The following is a 15,849-nucleotide window of genomic DNA, read 5'->3' as shown; positions in this document are numbered from 1 at the left end:
GAAAGAAAGCTCGCAATGATACTTACTGACCAGTACACTGAGAGTAGGAGAGCTTACAGTGATAATTACTGCCCAGTACAATGAGAGAAAGAGGGCTCGCAATGATAATTACTGACCAGCACACTGAGAGGAGGAGAGCTTACAGTGATAATTACTGACCAGTACACTGAGAGGAAGATAGCTTACAGTGATAATTACTGACCAGTACGTATACACTGAGAGAAGGAGAGTTTACAGGGATAATTACTGACCAGTTCACTGAGATAAGAGCTTACAGAGATGATTACTGACCAGTACACTGAGAGAAGGACAGCTTACAGAGATGATTACTGACCAGTACACTGAGAGAAGGACAGCTTACAGAGATGATTACTGACCAGTACACTGAGAGAAGGACAGCTTACAGAGATGATTACTGACCAGTACACTGAGAGAAGGACAGCTTACAGAGATGATTACTGACCAGTACACTGAGAGAAGGACAGCTTACAGAGATGATTACTGACCAGTACACTGAGAGAAGGACAGCTTACAGAGATGATTACTGACCAGTACACTGAGAGAAGGACAGCTTACAGAGATGATTACTGACCAGTACACTGAGAGAAGGACAGCTTACAGAGATGATTACTGACCAGTACACTGAGAGAAGGACAGCTTACAGAGATGATTACTGACCAGTACACTGAGAGAAGGACAGCTTACAGGGATGATTACTGACAATTATGTTTAGGAATGGATGGCTCTTTCTGATACTTACTGACACAGGTGGTATCGCTTATAGCTGGACTCCAGTTGTTTGCCCCCGTGCAATTATATTGCTTTTCTTTTAGTCCAGTATCAGAATGGAAGTACTGAACTCCCTGAACTGATTTGCAATCAATTGTACACTGAACAGTTCCTATACATGATTTGCCGGAGAAGGCAATAGCAGGAACACTTGCAGTGAAGCATGTGGATGCTGCAAAGACAAAACAGAATTCTCAATAGAATAGTTTTTTACATATATGAACAATAGTACAACAATATACCATCCAAGGCTAAACTCAGATACTTCAAAATTTATCTGTACATGAAATACTTCCATTTGCCCACATTTTAAACCATCAAATAGAAATAAGTAATGCCCCAGCCCCCAGGTCCATTACTGATTCATCTCCAATCATTTAACCAAAGAGATTTCTGAAAGATTATTAATTACTTGCAAATTTCACATGTACAGTATGAATTAAAATCCAGTATTCTGCTCCTGACCAATTAGAAAGCATGATGCAAATTAATTGTGTGCAGATTTACCTCAACTTCAAACTTACCTTTTTTCTTTGCCTTATATAAATATTGACAAAATTTGAGCCCACAGCTAGCCAAGCTAAACATCAGAATCCAGTCATATTTAAATAAATTATTCTGTGGAAATTGTCGACCAATTTGAGCACAGTGTGCTTTTTAATTATGCATAGATTTTGCTCAACTTGGAATATAGCCTTTGTCTTGTGGTAATAAAAATATTGACCATTTTTCATTAGAATCTGGTTATATATATCACTCCATTTTAGTGTGGAAGCCATTGACCTGAATCAGAATTAAATCCATCCATTCATACTGAAGGACAAGGATTTATAGATTTACATGTATTTCCCTCATTGGACCCCTTTACCTCTGCCTCATCCTCTGTTTATTCAAAATTCAGTTGCCTTTAACCAAAGATGCTCTAGAAAATTTGGTCAAAATCCTTCCACTGATTAAGTCTCAAGGAATTAAGTTGCTAATTAATTGCTATGAGGCAATTATTTTTTATTTATAGTAAATAGTCATCTATACAATAGTACACCCTTCTAAAAAATCTTGTATTTAAATATAATATACAAGAGAACTACAAGTCAGAGCAATAAAGACCCATTCAAACTGTAGACGAACACTTCACTAATTGAGCTGGTCGCCGGCAATCAAGCCAGACCAGTTCCACTACATCCTCCATACCTGTCAACTCGCCGGGTTGTCCGGGTCACACCCGGAAACAAGACCCTCCACCCGGGAAAAATTATGACCCAAACGGGTCATCATTTCACCCGTTTTTTAATCTATGACCTGAAAAGACCCTGATTCTCAAACATCAACAAGAGGCCCGTATCGCTCACCTGAATATGTTTAAAATAATTAGTATGAAGTAGGTGCTGTAAGTACATATGAAATTTCAGAAAGATCCATCCAGTACTTGAGATATAGCGAGAACAAACTTCAAACAGAGCCCCACCCCTATATGCAACTTAGGGGGGTCATACCCACCATTTATACAAAATTGAGTCCCCTTGACCCAAGGATGCTCCAGACTAAATAAGGATAAAATCCCATAATCCCGATGGTCGAAGAAGGATTTTAAAGGTTTTACCTCTATTTCTCCTATTGGGCCCCGCCCTTCTGCCCCTTGGAAGACCACACCCACTGCATGCTTATACAAAATTGAGTCCCCTAGACCCATTGATGCTCTAGACTAAATTAGGATAAAATCCCTTAATCTCTATGGTAAAAGAAGGATTTTAAAGGTTTTACCTATATTTCCCCTATTGGGCCCCGCCTCTCTGCCACCAGAGGGGTCAGACACACCGTTCATACAAAATTGAGTCCCTTTTGCCTAAGGATGCTCCAGACTAAATATGGAACAAATCCTTTCATTCCAACAGACCTACGGTTTATACAAAATTGGTTCCCCTTCACCCAAGGACCTTCAGACCAAATATGGAACAAATCCTTTCATTCCAACAGACCTACGGTTTATACAAAATTGGTTCCCCTTCTCCCAAGTATGCTTCAGACCAAATATGGAACAAATCCTTTCATTCCTACACAAGAAGAAGGATTTTAAAGAATTTGCTATGTTTCCACTATCAGGCCCCACCCCTCAGGCCCCTGGGGTACCACACCCACGATTTATACAAAATTGGTTCCCCTTCCCCTAAGGATGCTTCAGACCAAATATGGAACAAATCCTTTCATTCCTACAGAAGAAGAAAGATTTTAAAGAATTTGTTATATTTCCCCTGTTTGGCCATGCCCCTCAGCCCCCAGGGGGGGCAGACCTACGGTTTATACAAAATTGGTTCCCCTTCACCCAAGGATCTTCAGACCAAATATGGAACAAATCCTTTCATTCCTACAGAAGAAGAAGGATTTTAAAGAATTTTCTATATTTCCCCTATTTGGCCCCGCCCCTCAGCCCCCAGGGGAGCCAGACCCATGGTTTATACAAAATTGGTTCCCCTTCAACCAAGAATGCTTTAGACCAAATATGGACCAAATCCTTTCATTCCTACAGAAGAAGAAGGATTTTAAAGAATTTGCTATGTTTCCCCTATTTGGCCTTGCTTCTCAGCTCCCAGGGGAGCCAGACCCACGGTTTATACAAAATTGGTTCCCCTTCACCCAATAATGCTTCAGACCAACTATGGAACAAATCCTTTCATTCCTACAGAAGAAGAAGGATTTTAAAGAATTTGCTACATCTTCCCACTTGGGCCCCGCCCCTCAGCCCTCAGGGGGGCCAGACCCACGGTTTATACAAAATTGGTTCCCCTTCCCCTAAGGATGCTTCAGACCAAATATGGAACAAATCCTTTCATTCCTACAGAAGAAGATGGATTTAAAAGAATTTGCTATATTTTCCCCATTGGGCCCCGCCCCTCAGCCCCCAGGGGGGCCAGATCCATCATTTATACAAAATTGAGTCCCCTTGGCCTAAGGATGCTCCAGACCAAATTTAATCCAAATCTACTGGGCCGTTCAGGCCAAGTAGCGTTTTAAAGGAAAAGTTGACGGACGGACGGACGGACGGACGGACGAAGGACGCTATGCCATGGCATAAGCTCACTTGCCCTTCTGGCAGGTGAGCAATAAATGACAGTAAAAACTCTAGCCTCGTTTTCAGTTATTCATGTGCGATCCTCGGACTTCATCCTTGTATTGAAATGAGACATCCGAATGTATAGTTTGTTGACACTTTTGCGTTTGTAGGCTGTCAAATTAGCTTTGAAAGGTGTGAACAAGTGATTATAAGTGTCGATGTCTGAGTAGAGCTGATAAACAATGGCCTTGACGCGTGACTAAGACGGATTATTGATTGGACTTGTAACAATGCAAGTACGTAGGTACTATACTTAACTTTAGTTCTATTTTATATTATGAAAACGTGTTGTAGTGCGATAACTGCAGTTAATGATAGACACATTTTTGACTCTTGTTAACAATAAACACAGTTCAACAGATTACTTTGTTGAGTTTTTATTTGATACCCCTTTCCACAAATCAGTTGTACATCATGTCAAGTGGAAGAAGGAGGGCCTTTTCTGGCCCTGCAGCTTCATGTGAAAGTCCAAACACAAAGAGGAAGAGGTATTTATGTACATATCAACGTGCATGGGAAAATGTGATTCTCAGCTATTACCACTGGAACAACTTACAGATAAGTTTGAAAACCCAGAAACAGACTTTGATGAATTTTGGTGTAACATGGGGAAGCAAAAAGATATATTTCAAGATGACCGAAGATTTGGACATTTGAGTAAACTTGCAAAAACATTACTTGTCCTCCCCAACTCTAATGCTGACAGTGATAGGGCTTTCTCCATGATAAGAAAAATATTTCAAGCATATGTGCCCTGCTTTCATGTAAACTAAACCAGGACACTGCCTGTTATGAATATGAGCCTTCAGACAAGCTTTTGAAGGCAGCAAAATCAGCAACCATGGTTTATAATAAAAGTCACATTTAAAGTTGTAAAATTGTTGTTTAATTCCTATTGGTTTCCATATACATAATGGGTATAGTATATCAAAAGAGGGCGAAAATGACGCTACGTGTTATAAATCCTGATTTGAAAACCCCAAAGAGGGTCATCACCCTGATTTGTATGCTGAGAGGTTGACAGGTATGATCCTCCCTCCTTTTTCTTAGTCTTTGCCCCTGAAGACAACACTATTTAAAACCCAGATGTGAGTATCCCCTTGTCAGGCATTTACCTAGTACTTGAAACATATTTTTTGGTCACAGGCACCACTGTAACAGGAGAGGAAAAATGCAAGGCCATGCAGGCAGAGATTCGGACCTTGTACCCTCTGAACTCTAGACAGACACTCTGCCAATTGAACTAGCTACAGTTCGCCGGCGATCAACCCAGTCTAGCTCTGCTATATTAGTATGAAACACATACATATGAAGCAGGTATACTAAGTTTGTATTAATCACTCATTTATTATCTTAGTAAAATGATCATATTTTCATATTCCTTGCCAACGACAACACAGATGAATTTTATCTTTAACATACCTTCAGTAGCAATGAGGAAAGAGCAGGAAGAAGTTAACGTCTCATAGGACGCTGTCACTCTCACTTTCTGCAGGACGTTAAGTGAGTTGAAATTAATACTCAGAGAAGGTGGATCTGCTGTAAGACTTGTCCACGGTTGAGATGAAACCAAATCCAGCGGGTTGATGGCGTATCCATTGGTAGTATTAATGTAGTAGATGGTATTATTTGGACAAGAAAGAGATGGAACATCCTCTGAAAAATAGTAAAACCATATCTTCTCTTAAAATTCCATGACATATATAAACCGCATTCATCATACTGTGAACAGGACAACTACAGTATATATGTATTCAGCAAAATAAGTTCAGGGTCACATTACCATATTTCATCAAAAAAAATGATTGGAGCTGTCTGAAAATTGTTTCGTTATTTCGTTAATATCAATATATCTTTGAATTGTTTCAAAAGAAATTCTTCAGCATATTCAATATGCAATGAAATAACCATAGCAACATGTCCTACCCGAATTTCAAAGTGAAAACACATGTGCTTCAAAGACTCAATTTCATTAAAAAAACACTTATTTCATATCATGTTAAGTCATCTACCAAAGCTGCAGATAATTCTACAAATGATCAATTGTGGAACATTATCCCATTCCTTGAGAAGTGCAATTTTAAGTTCTCGAATGGTTAAAGGAAGGATATTTCTCCTCTGAACTTGTCTTTGAAGAATGTCCTAGATGTGTTCTATGGGATTCAAGTCAAGAGATGCAGAAGGCCAATCCATTTGGTCAATTGTTTCAGTTTGCACAATAAAGTCACGCATTATCATCCATTCCCCCCACCCCCCACCACACACATACACACACGCGCGCAAACATAATACCAACTATATTTGGTCTTAATCCTTTGAGCAGTTCTTAAGATGATGTCTTTTAAACATAAAGTGACAGACATTTACCGGGTACTACAAGTGCAGTGTCATGGCGTTATAGCTAACAAGAAGTTGAAATAACTGCATCTCCCATAACATTGGTATTTTAAACAAGTGGTAATGGTCAGGTTCAAGGCTGACTAACCTATGACAACAACGTCGATTTCACAGGTTCCTGTATTGCCAGTATAGTCTTCAGCTGTATATGTGATAGTAGTATTTTCATTGATGATGCTTCCAGACTCCATATTTTCTGGCTGCACTTTAATACTCTTCAAACGATTCGTGTTGTCCTGTGCAGTTGGAGCATTATAAACAACTGGATTTGATCTATGTACATAGATTGTCTCTGTTGGACATGAGGAAAATGTAGGATTTTGTGTATCTGAAAGATAAAAAGTTTAATGTTAGGTACTGATATCTCAAAACAGTTAAAAAGGTTATGAGTTGTGAGTACTGAATTTGAGAAGTGTAGTGTAGAATGTATGTAGTGTAGTTCATATTAGTGTGTAATTTTCAGTTACGTGTAGTGTTGTGTGTAGTGTACAGGTGTATGTTAAGTGTTGTGCATAGTGTAGTGTTGTGCATAGTGTAGTGTTGTGTGTAGTGTAGAGGTGTATGTTAAATGCTGTGTGTAGTGTTGTGTGTAGTGTTGTGTGTAGTATTGTGTGTAGTGTAGAGGTGTATGTTAAGTGTTGTGCATAGTGTAGTGTTGTGTGTAGTGTAGAGGTGTATGTTAAGTGTTGTGTATAGTGTTGTGTGTACTGTCGTGTAGTGAAGAGGTGTATGTTAAGTGTTGTGTATAGTGTAGTGTTGTGTGTAGTGTAGAGGTATATGTTAAGTGTTATGCATAGTGATGTGTTGTGTGTGTTAAGTTGTGTGTGTGTAGTGTTGTGTAGTGTGTGTTAAGTGTTGTGTTATGTGGTTGTGTTATGTGTAGTGTTGTGTTATGTGTAGTGTTGTGTAGTGTTGTGTGTGTTAAGTGTTGTGTTGTGTGTTTGTTAAGTGTTATGTGTAGTGTAGTGTTTTGTTCATGTTGTGTGTTGTGTAGTGTTGTGTTTGTTAAGTGTTGTGTGAAGTTTAGTGTTGTTGTGGGTAGTGTTGTGTGTGGTGTGAGGTGTTTTATTATGAGAGTTTTTATGTTGTGCAAATTGTTTTATGGGAGTTATGGTAAACCTTCCAGTCAGATCAAACAAAAATAAATACTGTATTCGTCCTAATAAGTGCACCTGTCCCTATAAGTACTACCCCATCTTTTTTCTGGGAAAGAGGATTGGTGCACTTAATCAAAACCCGTAAAATGATTGCTTATTTCACTGATCTACCGATATGATCTTCAGACTTTTGACACACGTCTATGTGCCCTTTAGCATTTACATAACTAAGCGATATAAGCTAGTGGTCTCAATAATCAGTTAACATTTTCAGTCTGCACTAAACTGTGAGGCAGTAAGAATTTTCGAAGTATTGACAGATGTTCAATTGTAATGTTTGTGTTGTTTGAGTTGATATGCATTACATGTGTGTGTAGACTAAGGTAAAAAGTAATATGTAGTCTTGTGTTTTATAGTGTGTTATTTCAAGTTTGTACATATCAATGTGTGTTTTATATGTTAAGTGCCATGTTTAGTGTTAGGAAATTGTTTTGTGTAGAATTATGTGTAAAGTGTGCAGTATTGTAAGTAGATAAAGAAGTACCTTTACAAGTTGTGTTGTGTGGAATTATGTGTAAAGTGTGAAGTATTGTAAGTAGATAAAGAAGAACCTTTACAAGTTGTTTCGTGTAGAATTATATGTAAAGTGTGCAGTATTGTAAGTAGATACAGAAGTACCTTTACAAGTTGTTTTGAGTGGAATTATGTGAAAAGTGTGAAGTATTGTAAGTAGATAAAGAAGGACCTTTACAAGTTGTGTTGTGAAGAATTATGTGTAAAGTGTGCAGTATTATCAGTAGATAAAGAAGTGCCTTTACAAGTTGTGTTGTGTAGAATTACGTGTAAAGTGTGCAGTATTGTCAGTAGATGAAGAAGTGCCTTTGCAAGTTGTGTTGTGTAGAATTATATGTACAGTGTGCAGTACTGTCAGTAGATAAAGAAGAACCTTTACAAGTTGTTTCGTGCAGAATTATATGTAAAGTGTGCAGTATTGAAAGTAGATAAAGAAGTACCTTTACAAGTTGTGTGGTGGAGAATTATATGTAAAGTGTGCAGTATTGTAAATAGATAAAGAAGTACCTTTACTAGTTGTGTTGTGTAGAATTATATGTAAATTGTGCAGTATTGTAAGTAGATACAGAAGTACCTTTACAAGTTGTGTTGTGTAGAATTATGTGTAAAGTGTGCAGTATTGTCAGTAGATAAAGAAGTGCCTTTGCAAGTTGTGTTGTGTAGAATTAAGTGTAAAGTGTGCAGTATTCTAAGTAGATAAAGAAATGCCTTTACAAGTTGTGTTGTGTAGAATTATGTGTAAAGTGTGCAGTATTGTAAGTAGATAAAGAAGTACCTTTACAAGTTGTGTTGTGTAGAATTATATGTAAAGTGTGCAGTATTGTAAGTAGATAAAGAAGTACCTTTACAAGTTGGTCGTACTGTGGAGTTCCAGTTGACAATAGATCCTACTATCTGACAAAGGAGGACTGTTGGTGGGTCTGGAGTATAGCCATTTCTTTCACAAGTCCATGTTACTGTCTGTCCAACTTCATAACTAGTGGCAACCTGCACAGCATCGTATGCTGTTCCTGGGTCAGTACATAAAGCTCCTACGGAACAGAAATAATAATAAACAGATTAGTGTCAGCACATTCATTCAATAAAAAAACACAGACCACCATAAAGTTTTTTTATATTCACTATAAAGGTATTTCAACAGAATCTGGGCTAGACCATAAGGGTTGCCAACTAGGCTAAGACTAGTAAAATCTACAGCTGGACTAGCAGTTCTAAAAACTTCCAGCTCAAATGAATAGTAAAAATTTTGTATTACTTATCATGCTCAATTATTTTAGATTAGTAGAATTTGCAAATAGATTAGAATTCAGAAAACCTATCTAGCCTGTGTGACCAGTTACTTTTAAAATGAATGGTTAGCCTTGTAGAATACCATTTTATTTGACCTCAAGACTTATTACCACATGAAAATGTATACTACATATACCAGTGATGTTAGTGCCATTTTTTTGTGGTGGAGGAAAGCCGGGGTACCTGGAGATAAACCACCAACCTGCGGCGGGTACCCCATGTACGCCCCAAAGCCATGACCTCGTGGTGGAGGGCTCGTGGTGGAGGGCTAGTGATCATAGACAGTCAGACGATGTCATACATGACTTGAAGCTATATTAAACTTACCTGTGCATGTTAAGCTACCAAATCCCCACCTGCCGTTCTCTTGACATGTCACAGTGATGCTGTTGTCGGTGGAATTCCCACTTCTCGTGAAGCCATTATCACAACCAAAGACAAATGTGTCTTTCCAAGAATTCCCAGTTTTTGAGGTGTAAACACCTGCAGGTACAACTTTTGGTTCACCACAATTAATCTCTGTCATAGGAAAACAAGTCAAGGTTTAATCAGTCTATATCGGTATAAAATGTGACCAAGAATAAGGTCTATGAAAGTATTAAATATATGTTAAAGAGTCAAGTAGAAGCACCAACAAAATCTGTCTAAGAATCAAGTTTATACACTAAGGAAATGTGTCCATGAATCAAGTCTATGAAAATATAAACACATGTCCAAGAATCTTTACCCATTTGAGCATAAAATGTCACGCTGGTACAAAATACTAGCTGCTTCCTACCGACTCCAATAGGGAGAACTTCTCTTTAGCTTGTTCGGTAGAGCATAAGACTAGTAAACGAGAGGTTTAATGTTGGACTCCAAGCAGAGGCATTGAACAAATAATGTCAATGAACTCTGTTATATTTAATGGCGCCTGCTTAGGGATCGGACATACAAAAATACTCAGTGACACTTTCGAAAGAATTGCTTTGACTCCTGGAAAACTTTGGACAAGTTCTTTCCTGAAGGGAGAGTATGTGACTGTGGTACAAAATACTAGCCGCTCCTAACAGACTCATCTATCCTGAAGGGAGGGTATGTCACTGGTACAAAATACTAGCCGCTCCTAACAGACTCATCTATCCTGAAGGGAGAGTGTGTCACTGTGGTACAAAATACTAGCCACTCCTAACAGACTCATCTATCCTGAAGGGAGAGTATGTCACTGTGGTACAAAATACTAGCCGCTCTTAACAGACTCGTCTATCCTGAAGGGAGAGTATGTCACTGTGGTACAAAATACTAGCCGCTCATAACAGACTCAGCTAGTGAGAATTTCCCTTTATTTTATTCAGAAGGAAGTGGAAAGCATTTTATTCCAGGGTGACAAAAATATAAAAAGTTTTCAAGGATCAGTCTACATAAAAGATAGTATCATAGTATAAAATATGTCTAAGCATAAGTCTATAAAAGTATAAAGTATATGTTCAAGAGTCAAGTCCATGCATTGGAGCATAAAATGTTTTCAAGGATCAGTCAAAATGAGTATCAAATCTGTTGAAGAATTAAATTCATAAAAGCAAACTATATGTTCAAGAGTCAAGTCCATATATGTGAACTATGAAATGTTTTCAAGGATCACTGTACATTATGTATACAAGAGATCACAAATGGATCTTGGGCAGCCCACCATTGTAGGAACTTCATAAGTTCTATGTAAGTTTGATCTTTTACCTTTGTTTTTTCTTCTTTTCACTGATCTGTTGGATTTATGATCTTGTCAATACAGTAAATGCATCTTGCAAAAACGTTTTATTAAAATTTCCATACCATTGAGTTGGATGTCATTTCAAAGCAAGGTCATTGTTCATTGTTTTTTACTGAAGAAATAGTGATAACAAATTGAATTCTAAAAATCCAAGAAGGCTGCCTAGTGGCCATCTCGTTTTTCCAATCAGTCCAAAAATGATGCATGCGCTACTAAAGACCAAGAGGAACCTATCTATGAAATTTAAGAATAATCTATGAAGTAAAATCCAAGATGGCTGTTGACTTTAGACTTTAAAACTTGATATCAATCTTAGAGTTATAAAAAAAACAAGGTTACCGTGTAGCGTTATACATAAAACACCCATCACATGTTGAATGTATTGTTGAAATATATGAAATATTTGTGAGTAATTAATTTTAACGGAGAAATAATTAAACATACCTGGTAGATCAATGAGTGCAATAAAACATCATGGAATGCATGTAGTACTGCATTAATGAAACCAAGCGGAACAAGTCTACTTATTATGGTCAGATAATTGTGATTACACTCACTCCACTGAATCAGGGGGCATAACTACGTAAGTTACGGTGGGGTAATTTTGGAAGTTACTGAAAACATAAGGTGGTTACACTCACCAGGACAACTGTAGTCATCCCCCTGCCAATCATACTGGCCATTTCCCATATAGCCGCAGTACATTTTTCTCTCTAAAACTTGATTGCCATATTGACACTGAAACACAACTGCATCTGTCAAGTATGCCATGCCACCTGGTGCAATACTGCTGTTAAACATTCGGGTTGTGTGTGCAGCCACTGTACAGAACTCTCCTGTAAATCAAATATGTATAGATAATAATTCAACATCTCATTTAATCACCAACACTAGCATCATCATAAATGAAACAGGTAATATAGTCTACTTTTTCCTCAGTACCTGCCAAATTGCCTGCATTTGCACAGGCCAACCTTCAAACGACCTCCATGACATGTGCATATTCTAGTATAATTTTAGAATCTTCTGTATTTGAACTGCTATAGGATATCACTGAAGATGTTTAAAACCCACCTTCTATCTTTCAATTCTAAAATGCTCCTTAAAAAACATTTTAGTATCGTATATTAAAAGATAAATTATAATAGTATAAATGCTATTACTTCTAATTTTAAAGACATGAAAAGTTTACATACAGAAGTAAATTTCAGATGGCAGACATACCACCTGCCTGCACCAAAAAGTGTAGAAGTTCTTTCAAAAACATTTTAAATCAACAAGGCAAATTATTGGAAGGTGCGCAATCCATAGTTCCCCCACTGAAAATGGTTCTTTTTTGTAATCTGCATTCCACCAACCAAGATATATCCTCGCACATATGTAATCAGACTAGAAGGATTCGGTTGTAAATGATATTCACCTGTGATAGAATGACTCAAAAATGTATAGGTCAAAGTTAAGCTCATGAAGCTGGGTGAGGAAAAGGCTTATAATAGTGAAGTTATAGAGTAAAAACTATCAACCAATGAGATTGAAGGATTTGATTTTGAATGACCTCAACCTGTAACATGAAGAAGTAAAAATGGGTCTAGCTTTATTGAGTTAATTCAAAATGAAAGTATACATCTGTTTACTAAGCACTAATACCACATAAAGTTGTGGTGAAGCCAAGATTAGAAAAAAGTATGAACTGGCATATATAAGGTATATATAGCCAGATTTGAGGAGTTGACCTTAAATGACTTTGACCTCTGGTGGAATAACCAGTAAATATAATGATGTCTTCATTTAATACAGAACTAAAACCTTATGAAGTTTGGTAAGATTATTATGTAGAAAGGGAATTTTCAATTGGAGGGTGAGATTTCTTGGTCTTCATCACAATTAAAAGTTTGATTATTCATCTCCCACACTTTTCTACCATAAAAAATATGTTGTATTGGAGAACTCAATACACTGCGCCATCATCAAGGGCACAACATGTGTTACCAAACTAATGACGCTACCCTGGTTACCAGGGGCAATATGTGTTACCAAACTAATGACGCTACCCTGGTTACCAGGGGCAATATGTGTTACAAACTAATGACGCTACCCTGGTTACCCGGTTACATTGCATAAAATGAAGATGTAATGAATTTGAATACAGTGCATAATCTGTACAAATGCTGTGTAATTAGACAGTACACTGTATGTATTAGCACAAGTGTTGTGAATGAGGTAGGAATGATATGCAGGAGTATTAAAGTGGTAAACAGTAAATGATATTACTTACTTGTACAGGTCGGGGGCGAGGCAGACCACTGCCCGCTTGCCTCACATGTAACATTTTTATTTCCGACTAATTTGTAGCCAATATTGCAGACAAAAGATACTTCGTCCTCATAATAAAAAGTGTAGGCGTTTTCAGTCAGGCGCTGTCCATTACTGGGGTGGTACAGGGCGTCACAGGTTTTACCTACAAAACACCAAACTCTTAAAGCAATGTGTAAGTGAGCAAACAGAAACATCAATACCTGGCATATGTGTGTGGGACAAACAACATCATTCCGAAGAAATAAAAGACACATATTTCTGCAATCGTCTTAGCTGTAGTGTTTGTGATCACTGTAATCAACAAGTCCAAAGTGAACAAACACTGTGAAATTTAAAGGGCCTGTAAATATCCATCATCATATGCCAGGTCGTACTTCAGACTTACATGGTAAGTTGTCAACTTTATAGTGTGTACAAATTTGACTTTTGTTCTTCAGTGAGTTTCAGACTTAAAATTTCTGAAAAATAGCTTTCTCTGTTCATTCAGCTGTTCTGAAATGTTGATGACAAATTGAAACAAATTCACCAACTTAAGTAATATGAATTATCCCTTTGATCTGTCCTGAGCCCCCAAAGAAGGTCAGACCCTTTACTCATTTTTATGAAACCTGTGGGATAAGGATGCTACTGCATGTACCACAATTTGATATAAACCTACAAATTTGTTTGGAAAGTGATGATATTTAATTAAAGCAAATGAACCAGTTGTACACCTTTGGACCCCATCCTTTAGCCCTAACTAGGTTCAGCCTCTTTACTTTTTGTGTAATGATGCTGCTAGCATAAAATAATCATCGGTCATTTATGTAAAAAAAAACAAAAAAAACAGGACAATTTTTTAAGATTTTTTATAGACAACTAAATCTTAGCAGTTGCTAAAAAGAAGAAGAAAAAAAATAATTAAAAAATGCATTGGATAAACTTGTGTCTAAAAAAAACATTTCAATAGTGGAACCCGCTTATTATGATATTCTATTTGCTGGAGAGAAATTCATATTGAAATACCAGGTAACCTGAATATTAATTATGATAAACGATCCAGCTGTTTTCGATCATTTTTAGATTGTCTGAACCAGAAGTGAGATGCCCTTTGATTGTCAGACTTTGATAGATGTGGAAACCTGGGAAAATATTAATACAAATTGCTATTGTAATAATTGAAATAAATCATTAATTGTTATTGATATCAGTGTGTTGGAATAATCAAAGAAAATGGCATTTTGTCATCATAATGATCTGGTTGATTTCCTGTACCATGCTGTAAGGACAGAATGCCCAGATTTCGACACCAAGACACGGGGAAATCAACATGCAATGTGATTGGGAAACTTTCTTTTAAATGATTAAAAACACACCGCTTCCCATGTTTGACCATATCATAATTAACATATTTTTTTACTTAGTTTTTATGTAGAGAAAATATCTGTACATGGAACAAATAATATAATAAGCGATTTATCATACTATCTAATATTATAATAAGGGGGTTATCATAATATCCGATATTATAAGCAGGTTATCAAAATATATAATATAATAATAAGCAGGTTATCATAATATCTGATATTATAATAAGTGGATTATCATAATATCTGATATTATAATAAGTGGATTATCATAATATCTGATATTATAATAAGCGGATTATCATAATATCTAATATCATAATAAGCAGGTTATCATAATATCTGATATTATAATAAGCGGATCATCATGATATCTGATATTATAATAAGTGGGTTATCATAAAATCTAATATCATAATAAGCAGGTTATCATAATATCTAATATCATAATAAGCCGGTTATAATAATATCTGATATCATAATAAGATGGTTATCATAATATCCGATATTATAATCAGGTTATCATAATATCCGATATTATAATCAGGTTATCATAATATCTAATATCATAATAAGTGGGTTATCATAAAATCTTATATTATGATAAGCTGGTTATCATAATATCTGATATCATAATAAACGGGTTCCAATGTATAGCATTTTTTTAGAAGATTTTTGAAGTAAACCATAATTTCTGCATTTTTGGCCATACTCCAGAATCTCTTGTCCGCCGAGTATCTAGGTCCCCAAATAAACACCCTTAAATCAGACACATGTAGAATACATACGGACACAGGTATGGTTAAAGACTTAAAGTAGAATACATGTACATACGGACACAGACATGGCTAATGTAGAATATATACGGACACAGGTATGGTTAAAGTAGAATACATACAGACACAGGTACGGTCAAAGTAGAATACATACAGGCACAGGAATGGTTAAAGTAGAATACATACAGGCACAGGTATGGTTAAAGTAGAATACATACAAACACAGGTATGGTTAAAGTAGAATACATACAGATACAGGTACGGTCAAAGTAGAATACATACAGGCACAGGTATGGTTAAAGTAGAATACATACAGGCACAGGTATGGTTAAAGTAGAATACATACAAACACAGGTATGGTTATAGTAGAATACATACAGTTACAGGTATGGTTAATATAGAATACATA

At 36.7% G+C, this 15,849-nt stretch overlaps 1 protein-coding gene across 1 annotated transcript in view; it reads right to left on the bottom strand.

The window, feature by feature from the left end:
- Window positions 1-225: 225 nt before the first annotated feature.
- The window catches only part of LOC110454766 (CUB and sushi domain-containing protein 1-like), a 74,020-nt gene continuing 58,396 nt past the window's right edge, over window positions 226-15,849 (bottom strand). Inside the window, exons 20-26 of the mRNA XM_021504460.1 lie at window positions 13,278-13,460; window positions 11,644-11,838; window positions 9,583-9,774; window positions 8,808-8,996; window positions 6,384-6,623; window positions 5,321-5,554; window positions 226-961 (exon numbers count right to left, since the gene is read on the bottom strand). Of these exons, the coding sequence (XP_021360135.1) occupies window positions 714-961; window positions 5,321-5,554; window positions 6,384-6,623; window positions 8,808-8,996; window positions 9,583-9,774; window positions 11,644-11,838; window positions 13,278-13,460 (1,481 nt within the window). The 3' untranslated portion in view covers window positions 226-713. The remainder of the gene's footprint in view (window positions 962-5,320; window positions 5,555-6,383; window positions 6,624-8,807; window positions 8,997-9,582; window positions 9,775-11,643; window positions 11,839-13,277; window positions 13,461-15,849) is intronic.

Source organism: Mizuhopecten yessoensis, unplaced genomic scaffold, assembly GCF_002113885.1.
Source record: "Mizuhopecten yessoensis strain PY_sf001 unplaced genomic scaffold, ASM211388v2 scaffold8057, whole genome shotgun sequence".
Lineage (NCBI taxonomy): Eukaryota > Metazoa > Mollusca > Bivalvia > Pectinida > Pectinidae > Mizuhopecten > Mizuhopecten yessoensis.
The sequence above is the reverse complement of the archived record's forward strand: the minus strand, read 5'-3'. Positions and strand labels throughout refer to the sequence as shown.